General features: G+C 57.8%; 1 protein-coding gene across 9 annotated transcripts in view; it reads left to right on the top strand.

The window, feature by feature from the left end:
* Positions 1-18,764, top strand: part of VRK3 (VRK serine/threonine kinase 3) — a 44,750-nt gene extending 25,986 nt beyond the window's left edge. For 4 of the 9 annotated variants that reach the window (XM_058280662.2, XM_058280661.2, XM_058280669.2 and 1 more), the window contains 5 exons: positions 1,082-1,214; positions 3,830-3,950; positions 15,833-16,000; positions 17,137-17,233; positions 18,289-18,501. In XM_058280662.2, the coding sequence (XP_058136645.1) occupies positions 1,082-1,214; positions 3,830-3,950; positions 15,833-16,000; positions 17,137-17,233; positions 18,289-18,351 (582 nt within the window). In that variant the 3' untranslated portion in view covers positions 18,352-18,501. Of the gene's footprint in view, positions 1-1,081; positions 1,215-3,829; positions 3,951-8,069; positions 8,129-15,832; positions 16,001-17,136; positions 17,234-18,288 lie in introns of all 9 variants that reach the window. The other 5 variants (XM_058280664.2, XM_071209402.1, XR_011646396.1 and 2 more) reach the window with 4 other exon arrangements.
* Positions 18,765-25,995: the final 7,231 nt, after the last annotated feature.

The raw sequence follows: 25,995 nt of genomic DNA, 5'->3' as shown, positions 1-25,995 counted from the left end.
TCCGGTTACCATCTATCCAAAGCCTCAATTCATTTCACAGTGCTTGCAGACTCAGAATTGATATCCATTCTATATAAAGAGCTCTTTTGAATAAACAAGAAAAGACTCCTCCTTGAGGAAAGTATCCTAGCCATACATACATAGGAATGTGCAAAGATGTAGGTACAGGATGCTCCTGACCACAGTGATTGTAACAGTATAATGGAAAACACCTTAAAAGTATACTCCCGGTAGGTACTGGTTAAATAGCGTTTTGAGGTTAACCCTGTATTAGTCAAGACTGTTGCAGTTGCAAATGACAGAAACCAGATTAGTGTGGCATGGGGGGCGGGGGGAGAGGATGCACTTTACTGGTTCATGGCATGGAGAACTCCAGGACTTTGCTGGTGTCGGGCATGACTAGAGCCAGGGAATCAAACCCCACAATCGGGAAGCTGATGAGAGGCTTTAGGCTCTTCCTGCTGGTTCTGCCTTGCTCATTTTCAGGCAGGCCCCTCCTGCTGACAGAATCACCACCAGCAAACTCAGGCTCAAATCCCTCACCTTAGCAGCTCCAGTGGAAACAGTGGTGAGCCCCACCTAAATCGCATGGACTAAAAGTTGGGGAGGGGGCTCTCAGAGAACAGTCCTGGACCTGAGAACAGAATAAGGGTTAGAGGTCCTGCACAGACAGAATCAACAGCTGTCAGTACCCCTGTGTTGGGATAGTCTGCAGCCCTTAAAGAGAAGCAGTTAGCTTGACTTGTCTGGCAGATAAGCCCTTCACCTTTTATTTAAACTCATTTAAGCCTCTTAACCTGGTGAAGTGAGGACTATTATTTTCATTTTTTAAATAGAGAAACTGGAGACACAGTTTGTAAATTCCACGGTTGTACAGTGCTAGAAGTCAAAGCTGGCATTTGAACCCAGGCTGTCTATACCATTTGACCTTGTTGCCAGATGCATGCTTTAGTTTTATAACTTAAAAATACATCGTCCATAACGGATGGCTTGTTTCAAGTTGCATCCACAAGTGAAAATCACGAACTCCAGAGTCCAGGCTCCTAACCCCCAAACCCTACGGCTCTCCCCTCGCCCACAGGTGACGCTGGTGGGCTATGGCTTCGCCTTCCGCTATTGCCCAGGTGGCAGGCACGTGGCCTATGTCGAAGGCAGCAGGAGCCCACATGAGGGGGACCTCGAGTTCATTAGCATGGACCTGCACAAGGGATGTGGTAAGAGGCCGGAGGAGGAGCTCAGGGCGTAGAAGACGTGTGCCTCGGGCAGGAACCCCGATGGCCAGAGGCGGGAGACGCTGGGGGCCGTGTGCTGGGGATTCAGAACCACCGGTAGCCGCTCAGTCCCCGGCGCGCAGAGCGCCTGGAGGTTCAGCACCAAGGGCAGCGGCAGTGCTCAGGGGGTGGGTGGTCAGCACCAAGGGCAGCGGCAGTGCTCAGGGGGCGGGTGGTCAGCACCAAGGGCAGCGGCAGGGCTCAGGCGATGGGTGGTCAGCACCAAGGGCAGCGGCAGGGCTCAGGCGATGGGTGGTCAGCACCAAGGGCAGCGGCAGGGCTCAGGGGGCGGGTGGTCAGCACCAAGGGCAGCGGCAGGGCTCAGGGGGTGGGTGGTCAGCACCAAGGGCAGCGGCAGTGCTCAGGGGGTGGGTGGTCAGCACCAAGGGCAGCGGCAGGGCTCAGGGGGTGGGTGTTCAGCACCAAGGGCAGCGGCAGTGCTCAGGGGGCGGGTGGTCAGCACCAAGGGCAGCGGCAGGGCTCAGGCGATGGGTGGTCAGCACCAAGGGCAGCGGCAGGGCTCAGGGGGCGGGTGGTCAGCACCAAGGGCAGCGGCAGGGCTCAGGGGGTGGGTGGTCAGCACCAAGGGCAGCGGCAGTGCTCAGGCGGTGGGTGGTCAGCACCAAGGGCAGCGGCAGGGCTCAGGGGGTGGGTGGTCAGCACCAAGGGCAGCGGCAGGGCTCAGGCGGTGGGTGGTCAGCACCAAGGGCAGCGGCAGGGCTCAGGCGGTGGGTGGTCAGCACCAAGGGCAGCGGCAGGGCTCAGGGGGTGGGTGGTCAGCACCAAGGGCAGCGGCAGGGCTCAGGGGGTGGGTGGTCAGCACCAAGGGCAGCGGCAGGGCTCGGGCGGTGGGTGGGTCAGCACCAGGGACAGAGGGGGGGCGCGTGGTCAGCACCAAGGGCAGCCGCAGGCCACAGACAGGCTGGAGTCGGCACCAAGGACAGCTCCCCCTCCTCGAGGCAGGTCTTGGGGGTCTGGTTCACACAGGCATGGGGGGGGGGGGCTGCCGAGGAGACGGCTGGCTGTCCTGTCTGGAGCACGGGAGGGAAGTCTGGACTCGAGGCCCAGCTCTCGGGGGTGTCTCATGAGTTGTTAGCTGAAGCCCTGGGAGAGGAGATCATCCAGGGAAAGGCTGCGGGATGGGAGTAGGGTCCAAGGTGGATTTCTAAGGAGGTCTCGGCCCTTCTTTCCAATGTGCCAGCTTGTGTCTCCCACCTGACGGAGCCCCTCCTGCCAGGGATGATGGTGCCTGTCTCCAGTGTCACTAGGCAGGTGTAGCATCAGCCCTCAGAGTTTGTTGAGTGCTTATGTAAGGCATGTCTGAATTATGTTGCTAGGAGGCTTAGGGAAAATAAAGCCTCTCGGTCTCCTTCACTCTCCTCCACCAAGGCCAGGTCCAGCCCATCCTTTTGGGTTCCTCGTGGGCAGCTCTGTCTCCTTTTCACCTCAGGTAGCCCTGCACTTTTAACCATCTTCCCTGCCAGGCAGTCCAGAGACCCAGCCAAGCCCTTGCCTGGATTTTCTGAATGTGGGCCAAGGCACTGAATACCCACTGAATAAATGAGAGAGGAGTTAGTGAAAGAGTGGGTGATGGGGTTTGAGAGTGACTAAGTAATTGAGGAAGTGAGAAAGTAAGAGCAGGTGAGTGAAAAGTGAATGCGGGAGAAGTGGATGTGGCTCAAGCAATTGGGTTCCCCCCTACCACACGGGAGGTCCTGGTTCAGTTCCCAGTGCCTCCTAAAAAGACAGCAAGCTGGTGCAACAAGATGACACAATGAGAGACAGCAAAACAGAGAACAGAGGTGGCTTAAGCAACTAGGCAAATTAGGCACCTCCCTCCCACATTGGAGGCCCCAGGTTCAGTTCTTGGTGCTTCCTAAAGAAACAAGGAAGATGAACAGACAGCAAGTGCAAACTACGAGGGGGGGGGGGATAATAAGATCTTTTTTTAAAAAAAGTGATTGAGGGGGGGAAGCGGCTGTGGCTCGACCGATTGGGCTCCTGTCTACTGTATCAGAGGCCCTGGGTTCGCTTCCTTGTGAAGGCAGGCTCTCCTGCATGCCACAGAGAGCTGACGCAGCAAGGTGACACAACAAAGGGAGACAGGCAGACCCTGAAGAACATGCAAGCAAATGGACACAGAAAGCAGACAGCAAGCAAGCGGCAAGGGGGGAATACATAAATAAATTCTTTTCAAAAATAAGATGAATTGACCTTTAAAAAAAAAGTGAATGAGGGGAACAGATGTGGCTCAAGCAGTTGAGCACCTGCTTCCCACAATGGGGGGGTGGGTCCCGGGTTCAGTCCCTGGTGCCTCCTAGAAACAGAAACAGAAGCAAAGAACAAGCAACCAAATGAAACAGTCTACTCAGGGGAGCTGATGTGGCTCAGTGGTTAAGTGCCAGCATCCAGCGTGCAAGGTCCTGGGTTCAATCCCTGGCCTTGGTACCTCTAAAAAAAAAAGAATGGGCAAGGCAGCCCAGGTTGGGATGGATGGCTGTTAGAGAGAGGAGGGGGTGGACGTGCCAGTGAGCGGAGCCTCTTCCCGCCTCTCCCAGGGCCCTCCCGCCGCAGTGACCTCCAGACCCTGAGCTACTGCATGGTGAAGTGGCTCTACGGGTTCCTGCCGTGGACAAACTGCCTTCCCAACACCGAGGATATCATGAGGCTGAAGCAGAAGTGAGTCTGGGGGCTGGCAGGTGGGGTGGGAGCGCAGACCAGACGGGCCAGGAAGAGGGGAGTGCGCTGGAAGGGCTGCCGGCCCCTGGGGCCCTCGGGCACCACCCTGCAGTCTAGAATGTGGGCACTGGATACCTGCGAGGGCCGGGTGAGCAGCTGAAACTCGCTCTGCAAAACGGGTCCTGTCAGCCACCTCCTGGGGCTGTGGGAGGATTTGGGGGTCTTGGGGGGCCCAGCGCTTAGCTCAGGGGCCAGCACAGGCTCTTCACAGACACTCGAGCAACCCTCCCTCAGCTCCACCTCTAAAGCACTAGGTGCCTTCGGGTCCCCCTCACCATGTTTGCCAGCATTTTCCAGCGAACAGCATCAAGTCCTTCCTTCTCAGTGCCAAGTCACTGGCTCACGTGAAGCCTCTGGTTTCATTTCCTTTCCCCTTTCTCCCCCATCCTCCTTCCCTCAACCAGGAGTACCTGCCTAGCATATTTTCTCTAAGTTCTTCTGCTTTGTCTGTGGGATGTATTTGTGTCTGATGATTAGGCAGTGGTGGAGGGTATGATAAATAAAATAAAATAAAAGTCTCACCTGTTTCCAGCTCTCTGCTCAATGCTGTGGTTTTTTGTTTTTTTTTAAGATTTGTTTTTATTTATTTCTCTCCCCTTCCCCCCATCCCAGTTGTCTGCTCTCTGTGTTCATTTGCTGTGTGTTCTTCTGTGTCTGTATTATTGTCAGTGGCACTGTATTATTGTGTCTCTTCATTGCGTCGTCTTGCCGCGTCAGCTCTCTGTGTGCAGTGCCACTCCTGGGCAGGCTGCACTCTTTTTGGCACGGGGCAGCTCTCCTTACTGGGTGCACTCCCTGTGTGTGGGGCTCCCCTACGTGGGGTACACCTCTGCGTGGCAGGGCACTCCTTGCACGCATCAGCACTGCGTGTGGGCCAGCTCACCACATGGGTCAGGAGCCCTAGGTTTGAACTCTGGACCTCCTGTGTGGTAGGTGGACGCTCTATCCATTGAGCCAAATCCGCTTCCCTCAACACTGTGGTTTTGAACTTGTGCCACAGTGTGCCTCTAGTTGGCAACTTCTGACTGCTGTCTCCACATCAGGCTATTATAGATGATCTGCGTTCTCAAAAAGTGTCTGGTGTGCTGCCTGTGTGTAATTTGCATGTGGCGCTCTCATCTCAAGCCTCCAGACTCCAACTTAACCGCCCCTCCCTCAGGGAGCCCTTTCCTCGCCCCAGGCAGCCTCAGCGGAGGGCGAGTCCCCGTCCCTCTTGCCTGCCTGGCTGGCCCACCCTGCTCGAGGCTGTCCTTAGTTTATCTCACACTGGTGAGTGCTGGGTCCCTGCACTTGTCATCGAGGCACGGGCTGCTTAGGCCATCAGCCCTGGAGGAGAGACCCTATCCATGTCGACTCCAGTGCTTCCCGGGCGGGGGGAGGTGCTGTGATTGGGTGGTGGTGCCTAGACACAGCCCTCCTTCCCTCGGCAATTACTTATGGAGCACCTGCCACGGGCCAGGCCTTCTGGAATGGAACAGCCAGCCCTGCCCGGGGGAAGCTGACAGGCCAGTGGGGAGACACCGGCCCATCGGGTCAGACTCCCCATCACCAGGGCCTGCTGTGCCGCGCCCCATCCCTGTGTCCGTGGAACTGGTTTTCACAACTGCTTCCGCTGGTGGCCGTGCGTGTGAGGCTCCTTTAGGAGGAAGCCAGGCGAAGGGAGGGAGCCTCCCCTTAGCAGCCAGGGCTGCAGAGAAGCGGCTTCTGCTGTGTTGGTGAGGACAGGACTAAGCTGCTTTTACAGGGAGACCCCCCCGTGGCCCAAACAAGATGGCACCCACTTGTCTCTCACCAACAATCCCAACGCCGGAAGGAGGCTGTGCCACTCAGCCAAAGGGGTGCTGATGCACAGCACCAGGAGCCTGTTGGCTTTTATAAAGGGTATTTATTTGGGGTGAAACTTACCGTTACCAGGCCATAAAGAGTCCAACTCAAGGTACCGTAAGGGGTACTTCCTCACCATAGTCTGCTGCCACGTGTGAAGCAGGACGGCGGGTGATGCCTTCAGGGGTCCAGCCCTCCTCTCCTCTCAGGCTCCTTGGGCCCAGTTCTTCAATCCCAGCTGCAGGCCGGCCTGGGACTCAGCTGCTCTGGTCTCTTCAGCTGCAAACCATCAGGCGAACAGCTCAGGTCTCCCCGAGGCCACGGGATCAAAGCTCTCTCCCCTGCTGTGTCTGTGGGGCTCTCTCTATTCCCGTCTCTTCTCCTGTCTACTGTGTGTCTCCTTGATTAAGTCTCCATTTATAGAGCCCACCAAGGGGGTGGGGACTCAAACTGAATCGCCCTAACGACATGATCAAATCAAAGCCCTAGTCGTACATAATTTAATCCAAGGCATCTCAGCTAAATCTAATGCAGTCGAAGGGTGTCACACTCAGAGAAACAGAGCAGTTTACAAACATAATCGAATATCACAAAAAAATCACACTGCTACAGAGGCCAAGGGCAGGGGAGCGCCTTGGCTCCTCACGCCCCCTCCAGAGCTCAGCTTCCTTCTCCGGGTCTGAGGAGGCCGCTCTGCCGCTGCCGCCTCCCAGCCGTGGTGAGGGGAGCACGTGCAGCCCTTCCCGGACAGCCTGCAGCGGGCCAGGGACACCTGTGTCCAGCCTGTGGCCATGACTCCTGGGTGTTCTGCCTTAAAGGGAGAGGTGGTGCTGGGCGGCAGGGAGCAGGCTGCCCCGGTGCCTTCCTGACCGCGTCCGCCGCCTCAGCCCTGCTCCCGGCTCCCGGCTCCCGGGAATGAGCACAGGGCCCAGCCTGGGCTCCTGGGCGGGCACGGCCCTTTGGCCCAGGGCACGGTGGGAGCAGGAAGAAGGCGTGTGGCTGGGCACAGGAGGAGCCGCCTGAGCCCAGTCGTTGCAGGCAGGCCCTCTCCGTCCACCTGTCCATCCGGAGCCTGTTTCCCGAGGGCATCTGTGTGCCAGTCCCTGTGCCCTCCACTGGCACGTGCTGGGGACCGGGGCTCAGGTCAGCTCAGGTGCCTGCGGCGGCCCGTTCTCACAGACAGGACACCCTCCTGGCCACTCCCTGTCCCCCCTCCTCCTGATATAGACAGGGCTCCTCCTCACGCCCCCTCCTCCCCCTTCACAAGTGAGCCGAGCTGGTGCCCAGTAAATAAAATGGGGCAAGATCGTCACTCTAATACCAGTGATTCTGAACCCCCTGGGAACAGCGTCCCCCCCGAGCCCCAGGACCCGGCCCATAGGACGCCCGCCGGGGGCTGCTGTCTGCTGACGGGTTTTCCTCCTGGGCTCGCTGGCCCGGCCTCCAGAGTGACTCGAGCAGTAACCAGGGGCCACCCTGGAGCACTGTTGGTACATGACCCGCTGGCCTAGGGCGTCTTCCTCCTTGGCCTTGGGACTGGTGCACGTGCCCTTTTCTCTCCACCCAACAATTATTTATCATGTTTGAACTTTCCAGCCCAGGACACAGGGAATGAATAAAAGAAGAAAAGTTGAGGCCCCATGGCTTCCTGGCGTGCGAGGCCCAGAGCTGGGGAAGACACAGGCATGCGTCCGATGTGGTCCCAGCCCAGAAGGCAGGGAGGCCACGGGATAGCAGCCCAGGGCGGAGGGAGCGCCCAGGGTGTAGACCCCTGGGGACAGACAGGGCTCAGACCCGGCCTTTCCTACTGGGGAGGCGGGCGGTGGGGGCACGGGGCCGAGGTATGTGCCAGGCCACGCACATCTTGACCCCAAGGGCAGTGAGGGGTACCAGGGGCTGTGAGCAGGGAGGGGTGGGTCAGCTCTGGGTGGGGACAGGCTGGAGGGGAGACGCGAGGGAGGAGGCCAGGGGCCACGGGGAGAGGAGGAGCCTGTGCTGGGTCTTGAGCTGTGGGGACAGTGGGGTGGGGAGGAGAGGGGCTGGGGACGGGCTAGGGTGTGGGGACTGCTGGGCCGGGGTGGCCCAGGCCAGAGAGGCAGAGGACTGGCTTCTGCTCTCCCTGGGTGGTGCAGGGGGGCGCGCGTGTATAAACTCACACGTATACATACGAGCCTGGTTATGAAGGCCGAGGTCCCTTACCTGAAAGACCTTTCCCACCTGCCCCTGTCCTGTCAGGTCCCTGGACAACCCAGAGTCCCTCCTGAGACAGTGCGCTGGCCGGAGCAGGCCCTCAGGTACGTCCGGAGGGCCCGGGGGCACCAGGCTGGCTCGGGTCCAGCTCGGGGTTGCAAAGTGCATATGTAACATGTGCCCGTGGTAGAAAGGCACAAACCTTCCAGAACATTCAGAAGTGGCTCTGACCAACACTAACAAAAAGCCACATTTGCTTTTTCAATGGGGTCCTATTTTCTATATTGGTGTCAACTTGTCTTTTTTTTCATCTACGAAGAGTTTAGGAGATTTTCTGGGTCAGCACTAGTATTACAGAATTTTCATCACTATTTTTTAAACTGTGGTTGCAACCCATTAGGCACAAAATCAATTTAGTGGGTCAACAATGGGATTTTAAAAATAAAAATGGACAAACTACAAGTGCCTTACATAGAGTGATGGAGATTCTTTGTAAAAGGTTTGTTTCAGTGCTGCAGATTCATATTCATATGTATGTGTACAGGTGGCGAGTTATAATGTATAATGGGTTCCCGAGGTAGATCTCAGTCCAAAACTGTTTGATAAACAGTGGTCTGTCATCTGTAGGCTGTTCCATCATAGGAATATACCATAATTAATTTAGCTAATTCCTCACTGATAAACATTTAGATTGTTTCCAACTTCCTGAAATTATAAATTCTTTACTCTGTTTTTTTCTTTATTGGGCTTTATTTTATATACCAACATAATATTTGCTTATAAAAGAATTAGAACCAAACCAAAATGTAGAACAGAAAAAGTGAAAGTCCCTGTTAATACAATGATGAGTCTTTGTATTAGTCACCAAACTGCTTCGTAACAAGCCAGCCCAAAGCCTAGAGGCTTAAACAAGCAGCCCTTCCATCAGTTGCCGATTCTTTGGCTCAGCAGTTTGAACCGGGTCTGGTTGGTGGTTCTGCTGCCCCTGTGTGCTGGTGCTGCCGCCTGGGGCTCGACCAGGACAGCAGTGCGCTGGCCAGTCCTGGGGGGTCTGGGAAGCCTCAGCGCCCTCCAGTGGGACCTGGGCTTCTCCGCCTGGCGCTCTGGGGGGCCTTCCAAGGGCGCTGGAGTGGAGGCCGCAGGGCCTCTGCAGTGGGGCTGGGGAGGCCCAGGGCAGCACCTCCGCCGCACTCGAGGGCTCAAGCCAGCCGCAGCCTCAAGAGCTGGGAACCAGGCTCCACCTGATGGGGGGCAGCAAGGTCCCCTGGCCACGGGACAGTCACAAGGGCTGGGAAGAGCTACCGGAACCCCTTGCAGCCTCCCCCGGGGCGTCCAGCTCTGTGCTGTCGATGAGCTCCCACACACGCACACGTAGCGCTCCCGGCTGGCCCTGACCTGGTCATCAGGATGGGCCCACCCTGCGGACACTTTGTTCGCTGTCTTGCTTCTCCATTTCACAGTTCATGGGGGCTCATAGATCCACCCAGCTTTTCGTTCCAGCTGCACAATATTCCATGGTTTGGATAAACTGTAATTTTTAAAGCCAGTCCCCTCTTAGTGGACACTTAGGCTCCCTCCCTCCCTCCCTTCTGGTCGCTTCTGCAGAGCTTCTGCAGTTGCTCTGTGAGTCCGAGGTAGAAACAGAAACAGATAGTTGGCCTGTCCCCTCCAGCCTGTACGGGCTCGTTTCAAATCACAGCACATCCCTCCGTTCCGCTCGCAGCTCTGCTGCCCAGGTCGGGCCGTGCTCCCGCCTCAGGAGCTTCCTCAGCAGTAGGGGTTTTGGAGTTGCACGACCCCTAGCTGCTCACCAGGAGTGGCGTCCGGGCAGCGTGGGGCCAACTCTTGCGGGCCAGGGATCCCACCTCAGGGTCTGCAGTCAGACAGACCTGCCTGTGCGCGCCGGGGGGCCTTCAGTGGGTAGCTGTGCCTCGGCCTCAGCTTCCCCGTTTGTAAAATGGGGCAGTAGCAGCACCTCCCTCGGGGTTGTCCAAAGAATTCACTGTGCAGGGAGCTGGGCCCAGGGCACGAGCTCCAGGTGTATGGTGTAGTTTGCTAAAAGGTGCTGGGAGCAAGACACCAGCTGGGGGCTGGCTTTTCTTTTTTTTAATACTATGGATTTATTAATTAGATAGGTTGGGAAAGAAAAGAAAACCAATTCAGTGTTAATATATAATGTACCAAATGTCCATCCACCGTCTTCTGTGCCAGGACACTCTATAACTGTGACCATTTACTGAGGACACTGTTAGAGAAGAAGGGCGCTCGCTGCGACACAGAGACTGCTGAGGCAGGCAGGAAGCTTACTGGGCAGCTCTGCCGATGGAGGGCTCTGAAGCTCAGACTTCAGCCCGCTGGCGGAAGGTAGCGGGTAGGACTTTACCCGGCACAGCAGTAGGTGGGCAAGTGTTAGTCGGTGGGGGGGGGCTTCGAGTAGAGCACAGCCTGTGGTTGGCAGGGGGCTGTAACAGTGACTTCTCGTGCACGGCTTGAGGGCCGTGGGCCAGGAGGTAGGGTGTGCTTGGAATGCGAAGGTCTGCTGGCCTGGAAGGGGTGAGGTCCTTCCCTGCTCCATGCCCCCTGGGATGTGGCTCATCCTTGGGGGAAATATGCAGTCCTCCACACTAGGCGGCTTGCTGCACCGACCAGCATGCAGCCGCAGCCCTCTGACCTTGCAAACCTCGCAAGGGGCAAACGCACATTTCTACCTCTTCGATGTTATATATATATATAATATATATATATATATATATATATATGTTTTATATATATATATATATATGATGATGGACCTGAGTAATGGGAGCACGGGGCAGAACGGCAGGGCGAGGGGATTCAGGACGTCGACTCAGCCTCGCTGCTTCCTGCTGTCGGGGTGGCGAAGGGTTGCCCTCCATCCTGTCCAGCGGGTTCTCATTTCGGGTCCCAAAGAAGTTGGTATTTGTGTTCATGTAGCAAGAAGACGCTGCTCGCATATTTCTGAGCTGTTGATTGTACGATTCGGCCTATGAATCGGACGAGAAGCTGAAAGAGGCAAGGACTAAAAAGCAGCAGCAGCAGTACTATCAGGAATGGTGTTATAATGGGTAAAAGGATTGATTTAGGGGTGAGGAAAGTAAGAGCGAAATGAGGATAACCATGATTGATGTCCACAGCTGTTGTTTCGGGCCCACTGAATGACTTCCATGTTTTCCTTTCAAGACTTTAAGATTTTTTTTCTTCCTGCCCAGTTTGGTTAACATAAAACAAGTATCATTTATGATTGCACAGGTGCCTAGTACAGCCTTTTGGCTTAGGGACAGAGGTGGGGGTTTGGGGCCATCTGTTATCAGGGCAGGGGAGACCTGCCGGCACTGGCGGGGTCTCGGGGGGTTATTTTGCTAAATGGGGCTAACAGACACCACACACTCTTCACTAATTCTCACAACCCTGAAAGGGAGGTAGCATGATTCCCATTTCAAATTTAAGAAAACTGCAGCTAGAGAGGAAAGATGAATTATGCAGCATCCCACAGTGACTTACGTGGTGGAACTGGGATTTGGACCCTGGCTTTTCTGGTGCTAAGTCCAAGGAAATTCCAGCACTCTCTGCTGCTTCTCCTGTGGTTCAGGGGTCTAGAAGAGTTTACAGGGGTGAGCAGCGTGGCCGGTTGTACCCAGGCAGGGAGGGGGCGCCAGCAGGGCCCCTCAGGGCTGCCTCTTGCCGCAAAAACGTGTCTCCCCAGTTCAGCACTTCACCTGCAGCTGCAGTCTTAAGCTGCCCGTCATCCCCCTGAGTCCTGAGGAGCACAGACTTCTCTGGAAGAAACTCCTTTCTTCAGTGCTTCAGGCTAGTTGTGATTCTCAGCTAAGCAGACGCGCTCTCAAACAACTGATGTTCAGTATCTCCATATGGCCGTTTTTTCCCATTCTGGCATCTGACTCCCCAGGTTGGCAGACAGCCTCTGCACAGAGTGTTCTTGGGCCTTTTGAAATGTCACCTTCTACCCCCCCTTCTTAAGGCAGTGCGGGGATGGAGCCCAGGACCTCGTACCTCGTACGTGGAGAGCAGGCGCTCAACCACGAGCTCCATCTGCCCCCCACGGGAGTTGGTTTTCTCGTCTCTTTTGTTTTGTTTGTTTAGGAGGTACTGGGGACCAAACCCAAGACCTCACACCCGAGAAGGAGGTGCTGCACTGAGCTCCATCTGCTCCCCCTCCTGCTTGTGAATGCTTTCCTCCACAGGTCCACCGAGGACGTGGACTTGGTTTAAACACCTTCAAGAGTGTTCTGAGTCAGGAGTCAGGTGCACAGGGGTTTCCAGAGGAAGCAAACGAAAGTCCTCTTCTTCTGTTATGCCTAGCGGGGAACAGAAAATCCATTCATCCTCAAACACTCTTTTTTTTTCTTTTTTTAAATGTATTTATTTCTCTCCCCTTTCCCTCCACCCCGGTTGTCTGTTCTCTGTGTCTATTTGCTGCGTCTTCTTTGTCCACTTCTATTGTCAGCGGCTCAGGAATCTGTGTTTCTTTTTGTTGCATCATCTTGCTGTGTCGCTCTCCGTGTGGGCGGCGCCACTCCTGGGCAGGCTGCACTTTCGCGCTGGTGGCTCTCCTTACGGGGCGCACTCCTTGCACATGGAGCTCCCCTATGCAGGGGACACCCCTGCATGGCAGGGCACTCCTTGTGCGCATCAGCGCTGCGCATGGCCAGCTCCACACGGGTCAAGGAGGCCCGGGGTTTGAACCGCGGACCTCCCATGTGGTAGACGGACGCCCTAACCACTGGGCCAAGTCTGCTTCCCCTCAAACACTCTTCGTACAGGGGACTGTCCGATGTGAGTCCACTGAGGCAGAAATCCAGAATGGCCTGCCAGCCTTTTTTTTTTTTTTTTTTTTAATTTATTTCTCCCCCTGCCTCTGCCATTGTCTGTGTGTTCATTCGCCGTGTGTTCTGTGACTGCTTGCATTCTTTGTCAGGCAGCACCGGGAATCTGTGTCTCTTTTTGTTGCGTCATCTTGCTGCGTCAGCTCTCCGTGTGTACGGTGCCACTCCTGGGCGGGCTGCGTCTTTCGTGAGGGCGGCTCTCCTTGCAGGGCGCACTTCTTATGCATGGGGCTCCCCTGCGTGGCACAGCACTCCTTGCGCGCGGCAGCACTGAGCATGGGCCAGCTCCACACAGGTCAGGAGGCCGGGGGTTTGAACCCTGGACCTCCCATATGGTAGGCGGACACCCTATCAGTTGAGCCACATCTGCTTCCCAGCCTGCCAGCCTTTTGATTTGAACCATATGGCCACCTTTGGATCTGTCTAGCCAGTCTACTTAATTCCTTCTTAGACGTGTGCTGGGTCATATTCAAGTCAGTCCACAGTCTTGGTCCTGAGTGTTTGGCTTCCAAAAGTCTCTCTTTGGTTAAAGATGTCAGAAAAACATTTGTTGTGCTGGGGGCAGATGCCTGGATTTTCCACATAATTGGTTTTTCTTTCTTTTTCTGGCTTTTGCTTTGCTTTGCCTGCAACTTTCTTTTCCCAGCATGTTTCCTTGGCACATTTTCGAGCCCCGTGTTTTCCTGCCTGTAGGCAGGGTCTCTCCCAGCTCTTGCCTTCCACATCAATCTGCAGAAGCCAGAAGCTTCCAGAGATGCTGTCTGCGCCTTGTCCTCAAGGACGCCTTCTTGCCCCGCAGCACGTGTGACTCTGTTTTCTGGGCACTCCCTTCCAACCTCCAGTCCACAAGCTTCATGGTCTGTCCTGTGCTTGTCTACTCATTCTATCAATAAATACTCACCGAGGGTCCCCTCTGGGCCAGGCCCTGCTGGGGAATGACTGGGAGGCAACAGATGTAGATGACTCTTTGGAGAAGTCTGGCTGATCTCATCTCCGCACGCAGCGGCTGGGTTGGTTTTATGATGGGGATTGATCAGGTTAAAAACCCAGCCTTCTGAGGCCGTGGAGACGTCCAAGTCAAGGCATCCTCAGAGACGCCGTCCCTGAAGGCCGGCCGCCGGCCATCCTGGACTCCCGCTCCTCGGCACGGCACGCGCTTCTGCCTGCCTTCTCCCCGAGCCCAGCTGTGGGCGAGCAGGCATGTGGCTCATCTCTCCGCCACCTCCTCCGGGCCTCCTCTCTTGTAGGCTCTCGGGGACTCCGGGCCTCTGTGCTCCGCTGATTCCAGCCTCTGGCCTCCGGGGCCTCTCTCGGGGCTTCTCTGAATCTGCCTCCTTTCGGTCTGTGTGTCTGCTGCTTGCAGTCCTCTCTATAAAGAATTCCAGCAAGAGGACAGAGACCTGCCCTGGGGCACGCCTCCCTGAAGCCGTCCAGTCAAAGCCCCCCGCCCTCCGAATCCAGCCCAGGCAAAGGGTCCCACGCCCACAGGAGCGGATCGGCTCCTGAACATGGTCTTTTCTGGGCCCACAAAAAATGCTTCAAACTGTCCCAGTGCGCCGGCTTCTGCCACAGCCGCTTGTTAAACGTGCTTCCACGTCCCACAAGGGGACGCTCGTCACTGGGGCTACTCATGCCGTAATCGGTGCTTTGTAAAGTGTGCCGATGGCATTGTGTTTATTGGGGGGAAGATCCTTTATTTTTTAAAGCAGGTGTCAGCAAAACACAACCTTGGGACAGATGCACCTGCCTGTTCGGTCCAGGTGCCGAGTGAAGAGTTGTTTTACGCTTGTAAATGGTTGGGGCAAAGAATTAAAAGAATACTATTTCACGACCCGTGAAACTTGACCTGACATTCCATTCGCAGCATATCCACAAACAAAGTTTTACTGGCACGCAGCCCACGCATTCACGTGCCGCCTGGGGCTGCTTCTGCGCGCCCCGTGCGGAGCTGAGTGGTTGCTGCACAGACTGTGGCCCCCACGTCAGAGATACTACTTTCTGGCACTTTATAGGAAAAGTTTGCTGGTGCACGCTACTAGTTACAGGTAAAAGGACTTAATCAGCTGGGATCTGCTTTCAGATGATGCAGGAGCGGGAAATGGCAGGGGTGTAGACGAAGCCAGATTGGTGAGTTAGTTGTCATGGCCACTGGGCCATGGCTACAGGGTGTTCTGGAGACCGTGCTACTTTTGCCTGTTTGATATGTCCAAATTTTTAAAAATTAAGTGCAACAAATAGCATTTTGTTCGAAATGATGCTTCATTGTTGAAAAGAACAGTCCTTTGGCTAGCTGTGGGTAAGGGAGGATCAACAGCGGGGTGCCCACGGGGGAGGGAGGACGGGGGCGCGGGTGACGGGGAAGCAGGAGCGTGCTGCTGGAGAGTGGCCTCAGCTGGGAGCATACTGCCGCCTCCAGGGCAAGCTCGAAAGGCACTTTAAACAGTGTAATTGATGCGTTAAGAGAGGAGAGAAAAGAGACAAACTATATGCTCAGTTGAAACCAGAGAAGACAGGACGAGAGTGGAAGATAAAAAAGAAAAAGAGAAGTAACTGAGAACAAGGGCAGGGAATAGAACATAGGTACAAATACGATGACTCCAATTATAGCAGTAACCACTTTGAATATCCCACTTGGCCTAAATACCCCAATTAAAAGACAGGGACTGACCGAGTGTATAAAATAAAAGCAAGCCCCAACATTTTCTACGAGAAACCCCCATTAAATAAAAGGCAGAGAGAGAACGCAGGGGAAGGGGTGGAGGAGAGGTGCTGACGGGAATCTGAGTGAGGTGGCGTGGCGTGGTGTGGCATGGCGCAGCTGGCGGGCATGGGGCGCCCTGTGCCACGGGACCCACACCCCGCCTGGATGCTCCCGGCACACCCCAGGCTCAGGGCTAGGGGCCCCACTCAGGCCTCTCCCTTGGTGGGGGGGTCTCACCACAGGGACCCTGCAGGAGTTCCTGGCGGTGGCGATGGCCCTCAAGTACGACGAGAAGCCGCCCTACGCCACGCTGCGGAGCAGTCTGGAAGCGCGGCTGCAGGCGCTGCGGGGGTCGGCCTACGACCCAGTGGACCTGCAGCTGGTGCCGTAGAGGTCCGCGAGGGCAGCCGGTGAGTCCCAGCCCCAGCCCCGCCCAGCGCCCCCGTCACAGATGCTGTGTGCTGTCCACACCAGGGGCCAGCTTCCCGGTGAGCTGCTGGGTTTTCCCAGTTTGCCAGAGTTTTCCAGTCCCAGGGGGTTGCACGTAGCAGAAGGCCAGCTGGCGGGCTTGAAGAAAAAGGGGAACTTACCAGCCCTTGTAGCTAGAGCATCCCAAGGGGAAGCTGCAGGCATGACTGAATTCTCTGTCCCCTGCCCCCTCTCCTCCCTCCGCCCTCCACCTGTGGTCTTTGCTTCCCTTCACGTTGTCCACCCCCCCATTTTACGTGAAACTTGGCCCACCGGACACCGTGCTGCCCCCTGCTGTCTTCTTGGCCTGTATCTTCCAGCGCTTTCCGGGCGGCTACAGCACCGTCCTCCTTGGCTGCAGCAGCTCAGGCCTCCGTCGGGGGGGGGGGGTGAAGGCTGCGTCTCCCCACGCAGGGCCACGTGCAGGTGCCCTGGGGGCTGGTCTCACAAGTAACGTCTCAAACGCCTGCAGGCTCAGGCACAGCGCCCGCGCACCCGCACCTGGGGCCTGACGCCAGAGGGAGCGCGGGTGTGTGATTTTGGTAGCAGTGGCCAGGTAGCTCTCGTCCAGGCTCTGCCAGTGGGCGCCGCCCGGCCCTGGGCAAGAGCGCGCAGGCAGGTGAGGGTCACTACGTGGACTGGACGGTCCGCTTTGAGGGGGCTGCTCAGGTGGACTTTCAAGATGAGCCTCCCAGCCCCTCCTCTCTCCGTGGAGCTGTCAGTTCTCTCCGCGGGGGCTGGAATCCAAGCTCAGTGCTGTCCAGTCAGTGCTTCCGAACCGGGGCGAGCCCGGCGATGCCCAGGGACAGTGCAGGTGTCGCCGCCGGGGCTCGTCGCCGACTGGCGGGAGGAGGCCGGAGATGCTGCCGAGCCTCCTGCCGGGCCCTGGGGGCTCCACAACAGGGTCGTCCTGCCCAAAACGTCACTCGTGCCGAGGCTGCAACCCCGGGCCAAGCGCCTCATTATTTTTCTCTTTAGTCGTGGTGACGTGTAGAGAGCGGAACATTTTTAAGTGCCTGCTTCGGTGGCATGAATGACACTCTAATGCCGTGCTGCCATCACCACCTTCCTTTACCAGAACTTCTTCACCGCCCCACATGGAGACCCTGCACCCCGCAAGCAGTGCCTCCGCCTCGGCCCTCGCCGCGGCGCCCTGTGACCTCCTTTCTGTCCCTGTGAGTTTGTTTTCCTAAGATTCGGGTACGCGGAATCAGTGTTTGTCCTTGTGCACCTGGCTCCTTCCACTCGCCTCCAGGCACCTCTCAGGCAACTTCGTGGCTTCCCGTCGTGGGCGTGTTGTGATTACAAGGGCTTCAGCCACCGCCACAGGACACGGTCACCTGCTGGCCTGTCCATCCCCGGGCCTTCGGACACCCAGACCACCCCTCGCCCAGCGCCGCCTCAGCTCTGGAGGCAGAAGTCCCAGGTCCAGGCACCGGCAGGCAGTGCCTCTTCCAAGGCCGGTGGCCCTCGGGGACAGTGGCTGGCCTCTGTCACACCGCTGGCTGCCTCGCCTGCCCCCCACCATGCCCAAAGGCCAGCCTCCTACAGACCCCACTCCCAGCAAACTGGGGCCCCGGACGCCGATGGGCCCCTTGTCCTGCTCACGGAGGGTTCCTGTCATTCGGTTCATAACACCAGGTCATCCTGGCTTCAGACCTGCATAACCTGGGGGGCCACTCAGCAGCCAGCTTCCCCCGCCGGGAACCCAGCGAGCCGCACACGTGGTCGAGCTGCTGTGGAGGAGCTCCCTGAGCCCTTCCTTTGCCTCTGCCTTGGCCACAGGGCGTGCCTGTCCCCCTCCCCCCGCAGCCCCGATCACTCAGCGCCCCCTGTCCTCCACTCACATTCTGGAAGCTCGAGCCCACCTCAGGGCCTTTGCACTTGCTGCTCCCACCAGCTGGAACGGTTTCTCCCTTCATTCTTGCACGGCTGGCTCCTCACGCAGCTCTCCGCCTTCCCTGCCCATCCCAGGGAAGAGCTGCCCTCCTGCCCACCCGCGCCTCAGCACCCGCTGTCCTGCCCGGCCCTGGGCCCGGCTGGGAAGCGTTTGTTTCGTTTTCGTCCTTCCACCCGCCTCTCCACCGAGCTGTAAGCGCAGCAAGGCTCCTCGCCTCTCTCATTCGTGGTGGTGTCCCCAGGACCGCGGTCCTGCCTGGCACAGAGTAGGGGCTTCACGGGTGCTCCTTGAATGAATGCAACACTGACAGCCATTTTTACTGTCTTCTAGAACTTTCAGCTCACAGTTGAAACCGGAAAAAAGAAGAAATGTGACTTCAGGCCTGCTGTTTAATCACAGATGAGCTTCTAGAGAGATCCCTTGAATGTGCAGTTCTGCCACTGCTTCAGGCAGCCCTCCGCAGCCCAGAGGGGCGCCGAGAGCTGGCGGCCACGCCCCGGAAATGTGAAGCCCCTCCCTGATGCCCCGCCCCTTATACTGACACCCCGCCCCTTATACTGATGCCCCTCCCCTCCCCGACGCCCCGCCCCTTATACTGACACCCCGCCCCTTATACTGATGCCCCTCCCCTCCCCGATGCCCCGCCCCTTGCGATGGCACCCCGCCCCTCCCCCTCCCGCCGGCGCCCTGTCCTCTGCGGGGTCCCCTCGGCCCGCTGCCGGGGCTGCCACGGGAAGGCTTCGGGCTCACGGACACCCTCCCTGCCTTGCCACCACTCTGTCTTGGTAATAAATTGTTTTATTTGAGTTGGGGGAGTCTAGGGTCTAAGCAAGTTCCCATGGGAAAACTTCAGCTCCTTTTCCCCAGGCGCCCACCACCCATTCATCCATCGAGCTTTCCTCCCACCAGGCACCCTTTCCTCCTGCCAGGCACCCTTTCCTCCCGCCAGGCACCCTTTCCTCCCGCCAGGCACCCTTTCCTCCCGCCAGGCACCCTTTCCTCCCGCGTCAACCTCATCCGCCCGGGCCGGCCTCCACTCACCGCACCGTCACTGCTGCCCTCCTCTCCTGCTCCCTTCCTCTCCGCCGCATCTGCCCTTCCCTTTCTTCAGCAATATTCTGCAGGTGCTTCCTGAGCGCCCGGGGAGCGCGGGCACGCGAGGTCCTCGAGGTCCTCCAGCTCAGCTGTCACCTCGGGTATGGCGCCGGGCGCTCCCAAGAGACACGGCGCCTGCGGGGGCGGCCCGGGGCTCCCCGGCGGGCATAGGCGGGAGACGGCACTGGAGGAGGCCGGGCCGCGGTCCACACCGTAGGCCGGCCGAGCCCTGCGGGGCGCAGGGACAGAGCGAGTGGCGGGAGGGGCCTGCGGGGACTCCAGAGGCAGACTGGCGGGCACCGGGGCGAGGCTGCAGGGCCGGGGTTGGGCAGAGGGGGCTGACACCACGGGGGAGTTCCCGGGGCGGCAGCAGCTTCATCCAGTTAAGAATGAGCCGCGCCAAGCACTCACCACCCCGCCTCGGCTGCTGCCCCCGCCTCAGGGAGCACCGGCACCCTGCCCGCTGCAGGCGAGGACCCTCTGCACTGGCTGCCCCCTGGACCAAGGAAGGCCGGCCCTCTCCCGGGAATGACGTGCCGCCACCCACAGTGTCAGCCTGGGTGATGGGACAGTGTGACTTCCCAGCCTTCTGCAGCCCTTGGTCCCCCCCTCAAGGCTGGAGGAGATAACCGCCATCCCAGGAAATCGCAATCAGCTTGCATTACTAAGGCCTAAGAAAGGCAGCTCAACACGCCTCCCGGATTTTGTCTTAAGGGTGGAGAAGCAGGCTGGGTGGGAGGGGCAGGTGGGCTCTACAGGGGCACTGCAGAGCCTTTCGACTCCCTGGGGCCGCCCAGGAGGGTGTTTCCCGTGGGAGAAGCTGCAGGATCAGCCCGTGGTGGGCGTTTCCTGGCTGAGCGTGGGTGTGCCCACCCCACCCGGGGCGCAGGTTCCCCAGGGAGAAACCCGGCCCGGAGCTGCTGACCCCGGGTCTCCAGTCTAAAAGATTAGGGAAGACAGCGGCCCTTCAGGCCCCAGATCCGCCAAGAGGACAGGCCCACCTTGCAGCCCGCCCCCTCCCGCTGCAGAGGTGCCAGGGGCCCCACGTGCACCCTCATCCCTGGGTGAGCAAAGCCCACCAGGTCCAGCCCAGCTCAGGCACTTGAAGAATTCCATGCTGGGGCCGGAGTAGGAAGAGCGCGGGCCATTTCCGCACGCTGCTGAAGCCGGTTTTCCCAACTCCTAAACCCTAGCCCTTACGCCTCCTGCGTTCCCCTCCCACCCCGACACTCGGCACTGGATGAAGGATTTGAGCGCAGGGTGCCTGTGGCTCAGCGACCGCCACATGGCTGGAGATGGCCGGAGCCCACCTCCTCCCTGCACACCTCCGCTTGCCCCCACGTGAAATCCTGGCTTAAAGAGATATTAGTGGTGAGGGTGGTGGGGTCTTAAGAAATGTATTTGGGCCTGCAGGGCACCTCTGAGCTGTCATAAATGCAGGTGTCTCCACCTGCTGGGAACATCTGGGTACGAGGTTTGTTCTGTTTTGTTCTGTTGCAAAAATATGGTTTCATTTCTCTTGCATAGATATGGAAGAGTAGAACTGCTGGATCATAGGGTAACTCAGTGTTAAACCTTCTGAGCGAGCAACTGCCAGACTGTTTTCCGGAGTGGCTGCGCAGTTTCACATTCCCACCCGCCGCCCGTGAGGCTTCTGATCTCTCCCCATCCTCACCGACACTTGTTGTTGTCTTTTTTATCCTAACCATCCTTGTGGATGACAAGTGGTTCCTCGTGGTTTTTTGTGTTTTTTTTTCTTACTGCCCCTTTGATCTGGTCTTTATTCCAAATAAGCTGTGCAAGGTGACTTGACTTACGGAATGAGCAATTGAAGCAGCAGGCGTCTTGTCTTCTGTGGTAGGGTTCTTTTCTGCTGGCGTCTTCGTAACTGCAGCCTCTTTCCCAAAGTCTTCCTAACACCAACAGCCTTCTTTCCTTCTTCCCTTCTTTCCTCCCCACTGCAGGCTTCTTGCTTGGAACCCCCTTCCCTTTGGACTTGGCCTCTAGTGCTGCTTTAGCCACCCTGAGTTGGTGAGACCTGGGCCAGAGAAGAATGATGTTTCAGCACATAGTCTTTGCATATGGCTTTAGTTTCACCACGATTCTCAGCGTTTGCAGCAGGTTCTTCTTTAGGACTTGGCAATGAATCTCTTGCATGGTGCACAGAGGGCTCTTTGGACCTCGGGGCTTTCCAAGGTTCTGCTAAGGGGAAGCAGAAGTGGCTCAGGCAACTGAGCTCCCCCACCACATGGGAGGTCCATGGTTCAGTTCCCAGTGCCTCCTAAAGAAGACAGCGAGCTGGCACGACAGACAGGCATAGAAAGCTGACACAACAAGAGACACAAGAAGGAAAAACATAACGAGAGATTCAGTAAGCAGGGAGCAGAGGTTCCCGGTGCCTCTTAAAGAAAAATGAGCTGAAGCTACAGGCAGGCATGGCGAGCTGACGCAACAAGAGACACAAGAAAAAACAATGAGAAACACAACAAAGCAGGCAACAGAGGTGACTCAAGCAATTAGGTTCCTCCCTCCCACATCAGAGGTCCTGGGTTCAGTTCCTGGTGCCTCCTAAAGACAACACACAGCAAGTACAAACAACTAGGGGGTGGGGAGAAATAAATAAAACAAATCTTAAAAAAAAAAAAAAGAGGGAAACGGACTTTGGCCCAGTGGTTAGGGCGTCCGTCTACCACATGGGAGGTCCACGGTTCAAACCCTGGGCCTCCTTGACCCGTGTGGAGCTGGCCATGCGCAGTGCTGATGCGCGCAAGGAGTGCTGTGCCACGCAAGGGTGTCCCCCGCGTGGGGGAGCCCCACGCGCAAGGAGTGCGCCCATGAGGAAAGCCGCCCAGCGTGAAAAGAAAGTGCAGCCTGCCCAGGAATGGTGCCGCCCACACTTCCCGTGCCACTGACAACAACAGAAGCGGACAAAGAAACAAGACGCAGCAAACAGACACCAAGAACAGACAACCAGGGGAGGGGGGGGAATTAAATAAATAAATAAATCTTTTAAAAAAAAAAGATTCTGCTAAGGTCCATAGCCATCATCTTGGGGACAGGAAGACTGTAGTTACTCTTTTTTGTCTTCTCATTTTCTGTCCTCTAGGATTCACGGGGATTCAATCTTAGAGACCTGTGATGGGGAGAGAGATTCCCTGTCAATTGTGCCACCTCAGTTCCTGGTCTCTGCTGCACTTCACTTTCACTCTCCCCTTGTCTCTCTTTTGTTGCATTGTCATCTTGCTGCGTGACTCACTCGAGCAGGCACTGGCTCACCACGCGGGCACTGGCTTGCCACACGGGCACACTTTCTCGTCTTCTTTTTCACCAGGAGGCCCCAGGCATCGAACCTGGGTCCCCCCATATGGTAGGCATATGTGGCTCATCACTTGAGCCACATCACTTCCCTGTCGTTACTCTGGAGGGAGGCAGCATTACGCCAAGAGCCACAGTTCACCTGACGTGTGGAAAGCGCTTTCATTCCGAATGCAGGGACGTCCCACGAGCCCACCAGGAGCAAGCTTCCAAATGCTCGGCTGCTTGTGCTAAGCCGAATAATCCCAGGGCTGTTTGCGAAGGCCGTGGGGACCACGCTGTCTCCATGATAGGTGCTACAGGGTCCCCTGCGCCAGACGCGGTGACGGTTTCTTGTTGTGCCCTTGCCAGCTCTTGCTCACTAAGAAGCACAGACTTTTTTTTTTAAGATTCATTTATTTATTTTTATTTCTCTCCCCTTCCCCCCGCCGTTGTCTGCTCTCTGTGTCCATTCACTGTATGTTCTTCTGTGTCCCCTTGCATTCTTGTCAGTGGCACCGGTAATTTTTGTCTCTTTTTGTTGCATCATCTTGTTGTGTCAGCTCTGCATGTGTGCAGCACCACTCCTGGGCAGGCTGCACTTTATTTCGCACTGGGCGGCTCTCCTTACGGGGCGCACTCCTTGTGCGTGGGGTTCCCCTAGGACACCCCTGCGTGGCAGGGCACTCCTTGCGCGCATCAGCACTGCGCATGGCCAGCTCCACACGGGTCAAGGAGGCCCGGGGTTTGAACCGCGGACCTCCCATGTGGTAGATGGATGCCCTAACCACTGGGCCAAGTCCACTTCCCTAGACCTTTTTGATATCATTCCAGGCCGTGAGTTCCTTAGCCGCAGACAGCACGCTGTGGCACAGTCGTCCACATGCGGACCAAGCCGCTTCCCGAGGGGCTCGGTGTCCGCGCGCTGGCCCGTCCAGCAGTGGAAAGCCGGCCCGGCGCAGGGGCAGGCGGCACCTCGTGCTGGCTTGGCTTTGCGTTTCCCTGGTGATGGGCGAGGCTGAGCACCTTTCACGGGCGTGTTGGCCATTTGTGTATCATTGGAGCCATGTCCATTCGGACGCTTCGCCCTTATTTTACTTGGGTTACTTGTATTTCCATTTGTAATATTTTTTTTTTAGAGCGGTTGTAGGTTTACAGAAAAATCATGCAGAAAATAGAGTTCCCACATACCCTACACCTTGCGTGAGTGCGGTACCTTTAGTCACAATTGATGAGACAATATTTTTATGATTATGCTATTAACTTGAGCCCACTATTTTTGTCTTGTTGCTTTTGCCCTTAAACAACAAAGGGAAAATAACAAAAAGCAGAACCAAATTTTCCAGAGTCCTGGAGGATTAGAAACAAACAAACAAACAACATGTGAACATGCTGTGCAGTTCGATTAAACTACTTTAATGATGATTTCCTTTTTTTTTTTTAGGAGGTACCGGGGATTGAACCTGGGACCTCGTACATGGGGAGCAGGCACTCAACCCCTGGGCCACAGCCGCCCCCCAGCGCTGATCTCCTGATTGTCCTGCGAGTGGAGCAGGGCTGCCGTTTTGGGTGGGATCCTCTCACTTTTCTCCGTGTGTCTCCTGGTTTTCACTTCCTTTCTGGACTGTGGCTCCGTCCTCATGGCGTCAGCGTGGCCTCGCGCCCTCCAGCAGGGCAGCTTCGCCCAGCGGGCACCGGAGGAGCGTGACCGCGGCCAGCGCAGGGGCCTGGGAACGGTGTCAGTGGACGTCAGGCCCAGGGGACACAGAGCCCTGGGCGGGCGGTTCCGGCAGGTTCCCGGATCTGCCAGGTGGAGCGGAAGGGGGTGGGTCTCCTTCTGAGCCCCTGAGGTGGGCAGCGCCTCTCCTGGGTCCGCGTGGGCCCACTGCTCTGTAGACGCGCCGTGGGATGCCTGGAGGCTACAGCTTTGACAGATTATAGAATCCGTCCTTAAGGAATCATGTCTGTTTTTAAAGTCCACAGCCCGTTCCTTTCTGCAGACACCTGGAGGACAGAGTGTGTCACGGCTGGCCCCTGCACCCACCCAGGCTCACGCTGGCTCTCCCCACCCCGGCTCTCTCCCGCCTGCCACAGGGCCTTTGCACGGGCTGCACGCGCTGCTGAGAACGCCCCGCCCCCATCTTTCAGCGTTTGCCCTTCGTCTGCCCTTGGGTTTGTTGGTGGCCTGCCTCTCTGCTGGAGGGACACTCCAGGCGACAAGACGGGGTCCATCCTGGCCACCGCAGAGTCCCAGCGCCACCCGGGGCCTGGCTGGACCCAGCTGGACAGGCTCGAGATGCCAGGCGCCCCCTGCCCGGGGCAGGACCCCACGGCGGCTCTCCCGGGGCCTCCCGTCCACCTCCTCGAGGCCAGAGGCCCGAATCGCCCTTGGGGAGCACAAGTAATGCCCTGCATGGCTGCGGAGCAGCACGGGAGGAGAGCGCGTTTCCCGTTTCCCGTCTTGCAGAGTTCACGCATATGAGAGGAGGGGGCTGCCAAGAGCCGGGCCTGCGTGAGGACGCGCCTGCACCCTGCACCCCGCCGCCTGCGCCCCCCAGCTCCCAGCACCGCCCTCCCCTGGGGGCTGGGAGCCCTTCGCGGGCCAGAACCCCCATGCGTGGGCCTCATCTCCGCGTGGGGCCCCCCATCAGACAGGCCCCTGTGTAGGTGGGGAAACCGAGGCTCACCCGGCGGCTGGTATACGAGGAGCTTCCCCGGCTCTTGGCCCAGAGGGAGGACGGGGTCCCCCCGGGCCCGTCTCCCGGCTGAGCCCCTCGCTGGCTAGGATCCAAGGAAGAAAGACCCCCTGGGAGCCGCGGCTTGCTCCCCTTGGGGTGGGTGGGTGAGGGGACAGCGGGGGTCCCGGGAAGTGGCGAGTCCTCTGGGGAGGGGGCTGGGACACGGAGTGGGGACAGGACTCGGGGGGAGAGGCGGAGGAGCCCGGGTGCCAGCACCCCCTGCGGAGACCCCTCCCTCCGGTGAGGTGGGACCCCCTTTCCCACCACGAGTCTCTGGGCTTTCCGGGCCCCAGAGCCAGAGGGCCACACCGGGGGCCCGAAGACAACAGAGCCTGAGCCGCGGCGTCGGCAGCGCTGGCTCCTTCCAGCAGGCGCCGAGGGAGGCCCGCGCCGAGCTCGTTAACTAACCCCGCGGCAAGGGCCTGTCTCCAGGCCGGGGCACCCGCTCAGCGCTGGGCACGGCTTCGGGGGCACATCCTGCCCGCTGCCCCTGCTCGCTCTCCACGCTCTCGCTGTCACACCCACCGCGACTGCCCCAAGGCAAACCCACCGCAGGCACCCCGCGTCCTCCCGCGGGATGCCCACGCCTGCACACCCGGGTCATGTGGCCTTCACGCCGTTGCCATGAGAACGTGTCTGCGCGCTGCGCGGCCCTCGTGCGGCCCTTGGCCTGGCGAGCTGGGTCCACGCCAGGCTCGGCCGTGACCGTCCTCCATGGGCACGGGACAGAGCACGTGCCTCTGAGCGTCCTGTTAGGATCCACGCGTTCGTGATGGGAAGAGCCTCCGCGGTGCCTGGCGCGGGGCGACCGCGACCCAGTCAGCACAGCCATCGCCAGCGTCGTAAGGGTCATTTCCCGAAATCCGTGCTGCCTTCAGAAGGAAACACAAACTCCTTGGCCTGGAAACCC

Source organism: Dasypus novemcinctus, chromosome 18, assembly GCF_030445035.2.
Source record: "Dasypus novemcinctus isolate mDasNov1 chromosome 18, mDasNov1.1.hap2, whole genome shotgun sequence".
Taxonomy (NCBI): domain Eukaryota; kingdom Metazoa; phylum Chordata; class Mammalia; order Cingulata; family Dasypodidae; genus Dasypus; species Dasypus novemcinctus.
Note: the sequence above shows the minus strand (reverse complement) of the source record. Positions and strands in the feature narration are given on the sequence as shown.